Below are 10,569 nucleotides of genomic sequence, written 5' to 3' on the forward strand. Positions count from 1 at the left end.
TTTAGCTTCACATAATAGCTCATTAGACCAGCATTTGCATGACTCTTAGCTTATATTTGAATGATAAGAATCTTGAGAGGAATAAGAATGTAATTTCAATTTCTTGCAATTTCAGTGTTCGGAACAGATTCAAATAAGAAAATGATTTCTAATTATCTATTCTAGCAAGAATCATATTACCAAACTAGGTAGGAATCCAATTCCTCTGCTTTCCCATGATAATATCTCACATTCCTTGATAAATATTAGGGATTTTAAAAAATAATAAGAATAATGCTATATACTAATTGGTAGATAAATTAGTGTACTAACTATGATGTGACATAATTTTAGATGTTATAGGCCTTTGTAATTTGTATAATTTGTGGGGTCATAATTTTAAAATGACAATGTCATAACATATGTTGATACGCTAATTAGTATACTAATTAGTGTGTAGTACCACCAAAATAATAATTGCGCCCACAATATTCAAAATTTTGTTATTTTTCCATTGAGGATTCCTAATGTAACCAAACTCTCAAGGTAGTTGACCAAGTGATCCATTTAGTAGTTGTTCCTTGAGATGTTTGAGTCGATTAAACGATTATGGCCCTTCACTATAATCTAAGTTGCTAAATTTTATTATTTAGTCATTATGGTGAGCCACATGATATGGCAATATGAATTATAGATTTAATAAGATTATAGTTTCATATCTTAAATGATAAGTTATTATCTAATTGGTCAACAAATTGAGTAATTTCTAAGTCTTCTACTTTGATGTGCAAGTGGAGTTATAATTATATTAGGAAACTGGTTTTTTTCTCTACCTATAAAAGCATATTTAATCTGATTAAAACGGGTAAAAATGGAGGGTGGAGGGTGGCAACTGGTAGTGAAATGGCGAGGAATAAGTAAAAATGTAGGAGTTTCAGGCGTTGATGGTTTGTTTACAGTCTTCGTGGATAATATCCCTATGTCCATGGATCCCAAAAGCCTGTTTCGGTTGTTTTGAAAGTTTGGTGTTGTTAAGGATGTGTTTATTCCATTGAAAAGAAGGAAGATAAGTGAGTCGCGATTTGGTTTTGTCAGGTATGACTATCCTGTTACAGCAGATGTTGCAGTATAGAGGGCTAACGGGTTGTGGTGTGATGACAAAGAATTAAAGGTAAAAGGAGCTGAGTTTGCCAGGGGAGTTAAAGTCGAGCAGCAAGGGGGTTTTAGACAAAGGATATACGAAAAGGAAGTGAACATGAATAGTGTTGTTCATAGAGGAGGTATTCAGAAAAGGCAAGAGCTTTAGAAGATAAAGTCTTATGCTGAGGTTGTTGGGGAAAGAGTTGCACAGGGAAGGGATGAAATTGTGGTTCAAGTTAGTGAAATAGGTAATAGGTGGCTATATGAAAGCTTGATAGTCAAGCTTTATAGTTTTTTTGCTTTTTCAAATTTTAAGAAGGAATGTGAGAAGAGAGGGTTGAAGGAGGTACAAATTAGAGCAGGTGAAGGTAGGATTGCAATTTTATCTTTCACATCAGTTATGAAGATGAAAAGGCAGAAGGAGAAACTTAAGGAATGGATATTTGCATGGTGCAGTTCAATGGAAGAGTGGACTAAGGGATGCAGTACAAATTTGGAGAGATGTGTTTGGGTTAGTTGTTATGGGGTCCCTTTTAATTTATGGAGTGTGGATACTTTCAAGATGATAGGGGCTGTCTGGGGAGAAGTGGTGCAGCTTCATGAGGACACCATCAAGAATGCTTCTTTCTGTCGTGGTAAAATAGGAATTATCACAGGGAAGATGGAGTTTATTAACAGGACTATACGGTTAAGCTGCAACGGCGAGTTGTATCCTGTAAGGGTTTGTGAATGTCCTGAGGCTTTGGAAGAACCAGATTGGAGTAAGAGTGAATCTGTTGAAAGCATGAAGCAGATTAATGGTGATGAGAAGTATGATTGTTGCTCCCAGATTGAAGGTGATCAGAGAGGTTATGTTGAGCTGGCCAAAGGGATCGAGGTTAGGGATAACGAAGTGGAGTGTCCAGATGAGGTGGCCCAATGTAATGTTGACAAGCTGCAAAGGGATGTTTTATTTGTTGACGTGCAGCATGCAGAGGATATCAGTATGGCTGGTAATGATAGTAGAGTATCAAAAACCAAATTGGTTGGTACCGAGGGCAGTGTTGAGAAACCAAACGGGGACACGAGTTTGATGATTACAACGAAAATGAATGAGAATAGAGAAGTAGGTGTTGAAGGTGCAATTGTGACCCTTGGTTTTATTAGAAGTTGTAGTGGATCTGAGATGGTTGGGCCTAGTATTACCTACAAGTGGTTTTAGAAAGGGCCCATTTACGGAATATTAGTAATGGGCCTGGGTTGGAAGCATAGAATTTGGATCTTGATCAAGTTAATAGTGCTGGGGTTCAGCCCATGTTGAGTCCAACATGGGTATTACCAGTTGTTACCAGGGGTGAGGGTGTTCAGGCAGCAGCTTGTGGACGAAAAATGGTGGTCAGATCAAATTCTAACCAAAGAAGAATGGAAGGACTTGGAGGCAAAAAAGGTAGAGGGAGGAAAAGAATGCAAAAAACTCAAACATCTTTTTCAAATGGGTTCCAGAGAGGAGCAGTATTTAGGGCAGCGGCTGCTGCTTTATCCCGCTCCTATTCACAGGATAGTCACCTGAGTAGAACGAGGAAGATGATGCTAGAGAAAGCACGAGCTACCTTACAGGTCGGTAAAAGTTTGGGCATGGACTGTGGTGGTAAAGAGTTAGAAGTAGTTCAAAAAATTGTGCAGTTGGAGCTTCAAGATGAAGATAGATTTGAAAATGGGAAAGGGGGTGGACTGGGTCAAGCCTAGTTGACCAAGAGGGTAGGGGTCTAAGATGGGATAAAGTTAGCGATCAATGAAGATTATGTCGTGGAATGTTAGAGGGTTGGGGAGATTGGAGAAAAGGAGTAGAGTTAGGCAGATTATCAAGGAAAGGAGAGTGGATGTGCTGCTTCTACAAGAAACAAAACAAAGTAGAATAGATGAGACGTTTGCTAAATCCATCTGGCTGTGGGAGATGTTGGAGTTTATGGCTGTTGATTCTGAAGGTAGTGCAGGAGGGTTGTTGAGCTTATGGAATCCAGAGGTGTTCCAGTTGCTGGATTGTTGTTGTAATAGGAATTTTCTGCTCATTTCAGGTAAGGCCCTTGGGTCGTTTGAATGTGTATTTTTCAATGTGTATGGGCCAAATGATGTATTTAAAAAGGCAAAGCTGTGGGAAATAATAGTTAATATGAGGTCAAGTTTCCAAAAGCCTTGGTGTATGGGTGGGGATTATAATGAGATTAGAACCATTGAAGATAGAAGTGGGTGTGTTAGAAGAGATAGAGGTATGGCAGAGTTCAATTGTTTTATTGACCAGCTAGAAATGGTGGATGTACCAATGTTAGGAAGAAGATTTACTTGGTGTAATTCACTGGATGGGGAGAGATGGAGTAGGCTTGATAGGTTTTTGCTGGATACAGTCTGGTTGGAGAAGTTTAGATTCAAGATGTGGGGTTTGCCAAGGTTGGTGTCTGACCATTGCCGTCTCTTGTTGATGGAAGATGAGAGGAATTGGGAGCCTAGGCCATTTAGGTTTCTTAATGCATGGACACTACATCCAGATTTCATTTCAGTAGCTCAAAAAGCTTGGTCTGAAAGGCTGGTGCAAGGGTGAGCAGGGTATAGAGTCCAAGAAAGCTAGGAGGTTTGAAGGAGGTGTTGAAAAGATGGAATATTGAAGTGTTTGAAATGGTTGAGGAGCAATTAAAAAAGGCTGAGAAGGATTTACATGCATTGTAGCTCTTAGTCGAATCTAGGGTGTTGGAATCCAATGAAGTAGCATGTAGAAGGGAGGCAAAACATCTGGTATAGACATTTAGAAAGAGAAAGGCCTGGGTTTGGTTCCAAAAGTCTAGACTAAACTGGGCTCAAAATGGTGATAGAAATACGAAATACTTTCATATCAATGCAAGCAAGAGGCAGAGAAGGAATCTGTTAAAGTTAGTGGTCATTAATGGTCTTAGTGTTGATGATCCTGAGCTTGTGCAAAGTGAAGTGTTGAGGCATTTTTTGAAAGCCTTTGTTGAAGATTGGCCATCTAGGCCAAAGCTGTCCGGAAATTTTGTGACAATTGGTCATGCAAGGGGTGTGACAGTATTGGAGCCTGAATTCACATTGGAAGAAGTATGGGAGGCCGTTAAAGAGTGTGACGGGAATAAAGCGCCAGGTCAGGATGGGTTCAATATGGCATGTATTCAAAAATGTTGGAAATTTATGAAGACTGATATATTTAATTTTATGCAGGAGTTTTATCAGCATAGCAAGTTGGTTAAAGGGCTGAATAGTTCTTTTATCACTCTTATCCCAAAAAAGGATAGTCTGAATGGTCTAACAGATTGTAGGCCGATAAGTCTAGTGGGGGTTGTGTATAAAATCTTAGCAAAAGTGCTTTCAAAAAGACTAAAACAGGTGCTGCCAGATGTCATTAGTGAAGTGCAGACGACTTTCTTGGGTGGTAGGAATATTTTTGATGGAGTCATGATAACTAATGAGGTTGTAGATTGGTGGAAAAAGTCAAAAATGCAGGAGGTCATATTAAAGTTGGATTTTGAAAAAGCATACGATTCAATCAATTAGGAGTATCTATTTTCCATGATGGCTAATCTTGGGTTTGGAAATAGATGGATTGAATGGATGAAAACCTGTGTTACAACTGCAAGAGTATCTGTTTTAGCAAATGGCTCTCCAACTAATGAATTCTGTCCACAGAAGGGGTTGTGGCAGCGTGACCCTTTGTCGCCATTTCTGTTGAACATTTATTGTTGGAAAGGGCAAAGAGTCTGGGTTTAATTAAGGGAGCTACTGTTGGGTCTATAGAATTGAAGCTGTCTCATCTCCAGTTTGCTGATGACACTATATTGTTCTATGAAGCTATGTGGGAGGAGATTGTAAATGTTAAAAGAATTCTTAGATGTTTTGAGGTAGTGTCAGGGTTAAAGATAAATTTTCATAAAAGTGTGGTGTGTAGAGTTGGAGTTAGTGATACTATGGTTCATGACTTTGTTTCAACACTGCATTGTTATGTCAAAAGTTACCTCTAAAGTATTTGGGATTACCATTAAGTGTGAATCAGCGAAGGCAGAAGACTTGGCAACCTGTGGTGGATAAGGTTAAGTCAAGGTTAGCTATGTGGAAAAGGAAGCTATTGTCATTTGCTGGAAGGCTAACTTTGGTAAAATCAGTTTTGGCTAGTATCCCTGGTTATTATCTTTCTCTATTCAAATTACCCATTGGTATTGCTAAGGAAATTGATAAGTTGAAGTCAGCTTTCTTATGGGGCAATTTAGAGTTGAGAAGGAAGATTCATATGGTAAAATGAAAGGATACTATAATGAGCAAAGACCAAGGAGGGCTAGATATTAGGAAGGCAATGGATACTAATGTTTGTATGTTGTTAAAGTGGTGGTGGAGGTATGGGATGGAGGATCAGCCTCTATGGAAAAAGGTTATTATCAGCAAGTATGGGTCTGCAGGTGGTAGATAGTTACCACTAAAGGTTGGGGAGGGTAAGGAATCTATTTTGTGGAGTGATGTTCTGTGTGTGGAAAGATCTAATATGGAGCTATTTCAGTTCTTTGTGTCACAATGCAAGATTGTGGTTGGGAATGGGTGTAGGATTCAGTTTTGGCATGATAGATGGTTCAGGGATTTACAGTTGAAATTAGAGTTTCCCAAATTGTTTAGGCTCTCTATGGATAAAGATGGACTGCTGACTTCCTTTATGCAAATGAGGGACAATGAGGGTGATTGGTGGCTGCAATTTAGAAGGTCATTATTTGCTTGGGAGGAAGAGGAGGTGAAGAAGATGCAATTGTTGATAAGGGATGTTCCTAGGCTAAATATGGATCTGCAAGATGTAGTAAGGTAGGATGCATCCCCCTCTGGTGAGTTTACAGTGCTATCTGTGAGAAATTGGCTTTTGTTAAGGTCTGGACGTAGGTTACTTGTTCCTAGGATGATTTGGTTTAATGAAGCTCCACCCAAAGCACAATTTATAAGTTGGTTGGCTTGGAGAGGTAGAATCAAAATAGCTGCTGTTCTGCAGAGGCTTGGAGTGTTGGGTCATACTGCTGTGACTGATTGCCCTTTCTGTTCAGCTGTTGTGGAATTTGTGGATCATTTTTTTCTGTAGTGTTTTCAGATTTGGAAGGTTTGGGGATGTTTGTTACAATGGTGGAATCTCTACTGGGTATCCCCTGCTACTGTGGATGAAGTGCTATCTTGGTGATTGGGAACTAAGCACAAAAAAGCTGTAAAGAAAATCTGGCTACTTGTACCTGTAGCAATGTTGTGGTCCACTTGGAGGCTAAGAAATGAGGTTGTGTCTAATGGCAAGCAACTAGATATGAATGAACTGTGTGAGGTTGTGAAAGTGCGTGTTGGGCTATGGGTTAAGTCCTCCATGCCTTCTGCCCAGTACTCTGTGCATCAGATTGTGGAAAATCTGAGTCAAGTCAGGTTTTGTATCTGAAATGGCTAGGTGTTGGTGGCTGATCTGCATAGTACATGATTCACAACTAGAGAGATTTGAAGGAGCATGCAATTAATAAATCGGATAATGAACAGCGGTTGTTTTATCTGATGGCAGCCATGGTTGAAGTTGAAATACAATCAGATAAAACAGAAGTGTCCAAGAATCTGCTCTGGTGCTGTCAAATTGTATTGTTTTGCTGGTAATAGATATGTTCAAGCCTTTTTTGCTACTACTATGGATTGTTGCTGATATGTGTAGGTAATGATCTATTGGAGTGGCTGTTACAGATTGGTGTTTTTAGTTGTTGTCCTAGTTTCTTGTTGGTTGGTAGTTTGGGTTGCACTGTTGTATTAGTCTTCTTAGTTCTGTACTCGGGTGAGGTTAGTTTTGGTATTTTGGGTTGGTTCCTCACCAACATGTGATGGTGTGCTAGCATATGATTGGACGATCTTATCGGTGCCAACCTAGTTGGGATTAATTTGAGTCGTTATGATGCTTTTTGTACCCATCCTCTTTTTCTTTTATTGATGTAATAGTCTTCTGTTTCATCAATAAAGTTCTTTTTATTTTGTCGATCAAAAAATAAATAAATAAAAGTATATTTACATCACCCATCAATTATTCTGAAGTATATTTAGATCACCCATAAATTATTCTGAATATAACGTATTCTAAAGAAGATCAAGAGAGAGAAACATTTTTTTCACTAATATTGATATTAGATTTATATTCAATCAATTTTGGATCACTTGAAAGTTTGCATAACTGATTCGGGTGTGTTATTTATTTTCCGTATTATGTTAGTATTTGTGAAAATCGTGATAGTTCATGATTTTGGATTATGAAGGTTATTATATGTTGTAGACGTCCCCGAACGTCCCGGGAAGAAATCCCGTTTTGTTCATTGGGCTCACTATAGTTCGGACTCAAATGTCACGGTTCTGAATCTAATCCCGCAAAGTGCAATGCGAGACCGATAAATCACTAAAGAGTCCAAATCTGAAAAATCATTTTGAAAAACAGATTTTTAGAAAGAAGTGCCAAACATGGACTACTTTGCCAGATACAAAGTCGCCACCTAAATTTTTTGTTTTGGGGGAATTTAGGAAACCCTGACTCGTGCCTAAGGTCACGTGTCCGTCATCACCAAAGTTGCCTCGGCTCGGGAACTTGGGTACGATTGGGGAAGGTCATTTCATGAGCACGCCCGCCCGCCAGATCGAAGATCGGCCACTACTAAGCATGATATTGAGTTTTTGAAAACACATGTGCTCTTATTTCGGTTTATTAGCCTAAAATTACTATGTGATGTGCGTAGCATACAAGTATAGACTGGATTGCCTAAGTTGGAACAAAGCATCGCATATCCGTTTGTTTTGAAAATGGATTGAAGTTTGCTACTCGCAAGTAGGCTAAAACACGGGTTTCGACGAATTATTCCAACTCAAGCAACCCAACCTTCACCCACAGGCACTCAGGCAGTTATATCACATAAGCACATAGCCTCATGGTAAGCATGCTATTATGGCAGTCACTCACACTCATGCAAGGATGCTAAAGCATAAACACTTACCGAGTAATCCAAGCCAAAGAAAGAAGCTAATTAGAAATCATGCATGAATCCTAACTATGCTAAGAATGCCTAATGCAACACATGCAAAGATGCAACTACAATAGGCTCGGCTATTCTAATATGACATATGAGATGCAACAATCGATACATGTATTCAACTGGGAATTGAAATACAATGCAGTTAGCATGATACGTTGAGCCCGGTGCATGCAATACAGACGAATGAATGCAAGCATGCGAACATATAGATGCTAATTGAAACATGCCCTAAAACTCACCATCATAAGCTGGTAAATAAAAGGGAGAAAAACATGGGGTTGGAAGACATACATCACATACACACACATTTATTACAACATTGCCCTCTCTCGGAGGGTCCGAATAAATAATACATAACTAACTAGCTAATCTAAGCTAATTAAACTAGTTATTACACAACCGAAATGAATGACGAATTACAGCTAAATATTACACAACATTAATTAACGAATTAAACCAAGGAAGCAAATAAATTAGCATGCAAGCTACATAGAAATGGACTGCCTTAGCTCTGCCTCGGATGATGAAGGATGTATGCATGCTCGAATTGCCTTGTTCGGAAATCCCTCGCGATGCCCCGGCTCGCCTTTGTTTGCAATTGATTTCAAAAACTTGCACAAAGCTCCAAGGAGATGAAACTCTACCCTGGGAATCTAGGGGGAGGCTGCCGACCAGCTTATGGGCATGGGAGACCAATGGCCGACCACCCTTTGTGGTGGACACCAAAGAAGGTGGTCGGCTTGCCAGAAAACCTAATCGGCCGACCAGTTTCTTCTCCTGGTTTCTGCATTTTCTGCAACAAAGGCAAGAGAGAGAGAAAACAAGGTGTTTGCAACACATGTGTGCACGACCACTCTCCCCATCATTGCATAAGCTCTAGGGAGTGTAGTCCTTGATCCTCTTGCCACCAATCACGCATCTCGATGCATGATGGCCGAGGAGTTGGATTGCACGACTCAATGTGAAATGAATGCACATATAAACACATAAATGCCTAAACTCCATCATGTTTTAGTCAAGAGTGTCGGCGACTAAGAATTGAGGCACGTTTCATCACTTGGAGTATGAAACGTCCCTCGTTTCCCGTGTTTGGACTAACTCCTACTCCAAACACAATGCAACAAGTAGAATGGCATGGCATGTACAAATGTAACTCTAGTATACAATCCTAAATGTAATGCGACTAAGTGATGCAAACATGCAAAGGACGACATGCAAGCATGCAACTAGCATACACAATGCTAATGGACTAATCAAAGGCATACTCAATGCACGTGGATTATATGGCATGCATACACAATGCACTAACATATGCAATGTTATGAACGAGGCATACGCAATGCAATGATCGAACATGCGATAACATGGATTATATGGCATAATGCAAGATGGACTTAAACCAAGATGGATGGACCTCAGCCGCACCCAAATCAATGGCCAAACATGATGAAAACAAGGTAATGACACACACACAAGCATGCACAATGCAAGGGATCAAAGCCCAAGGTACGAGATACAACTCTACAAAAGCATTGAAAGGATGAAATATGGCATACAATGGCACAAGTTCCTGCTCTGAAATAACATGCAACATGGTCCCGAATCACGCAAACAACACACACAATGCATATTGGGAGGCTCAAATACCGAAACTAGTGAAGCACATTACACTAGAGGTATGCAAAGCGGTGCTCAAATGACCAAACCAACCCCAAACAGTCCCTATGCAGGCCCAAAACAGTAGCAAAATGGACTAAGATGGTGGCTTGATAGGCACAAAAAATGAAGCTCATGCAATGGCTCACAAATAGGGCATACAAGCACAACTCTCAAACACATTGAAGGAGTGATAAACATGGAAATATGGAAACCTTATATGCTCTGAAATATCATGTTCAATGATGCTAAAACATGCAAACACCTCAAGTTAAGCATGCAATGGACCTCAAAACTCAAGGTTAAGCAAGGCTATTACACTACAAGCATGCATGGCATGGGTCATTCGACCAAGGGACCTCAAAACAGAGCTAAGGCAGCCCAAAATATGAACAAAATTAGTTTGGACCATGGCCAAAATATGCTAGAATGGAGGGCCAAAACAACATGCATTTCAAGCTAGTAAACCATGATTTACACTACAACCATATGAAGCACATGAGAGGCTACCAAACCAGCCAAAAACAGAATCATGCCATGCCAAATGATGGCCAAAAACCCACTGAAACATGACCAACACATGCAAGAATGACGTGCTCCTTTGATAGGCTATAAGATGGGTTATTCTACACATGCAAGAGACACACCCAAGGTGACAAAACCAACTCTGGATAGAGCCTAGGCAGGCCCTAAAAGTCACTGAAAAGGGCCTGAAACAAGGCTTGGAGGTGTGCAAATGAAGGCTCCT

The 10,569-nt window shown here is 39.9% G+C and overlaps 1 protein-coding gene across 1 annotated transcript; it reads left to right on the forward strand.

Moving 5' to 3' along the window:
• The first annotated feature begins 2,890 nt into the window (after nt 1-2,890).
• On the forward strand, nt 2,891-5,563 carry LOC145805593 (uncharacterized). The gene is made up of 6 exons (XM_082900759.1): nt 2,891-3,690; nt 4,044-4,203; nt 4,324-4,608; nt 4,920-5,000; nt 5,111-5,389; nt 5,480-5,563. The coding sequence occupies exons 1-6, from the start codon at nt 2,891-2,893 to the stop codon at nt 5,561-5,563; spliced, it is 1,689 nt and encodes a 562-aa protein (XP_082756885.1).
• The last annotated feature ends 5,006 nt before the right edge of the window (nt 5,564-10,569 follow it).

This window comes from Camellia sinensis, chromosome 13, assembly GCF_055761805.1.
Source record: "Camellia sinensis isolate YWXY chromosome 13, ASM5576180v1, whole genome shotgun sequence".
NCBI classification, from domain to species: domain Eukaryota; kingdom Viridiplantae; phylum Streptophyta; class Magnoliopsida; order Ericales; family Theaceae; genus Camellia; species Camellia sinensis.

Excerpts from the sequence above, each read along its gene's own strand:
- LOC145805593 (XM_082900759.1), top strand. The coding sequence starts at position 2,891 with ATGAAGATTATGTCGTGGAATGTTAGAGGGTTGGGGAGATTGGAGAAA. Across the intron at positions 4,609-4,919 it reads AAAAGTCAAAAATGCAGGAG|TTTGCTGATGACACTATATT; the intron begins GTCATATTAAAG and ends TCTCATCTCCAG. Across the intron at positions 5,001-5,110 it reads GAATTCTTAGATGTTTTGAG|TTACCTCTAAAGTATTTGGG; the intron begins GTAGTGTCAGGG and ends TTATGTCAAAAG.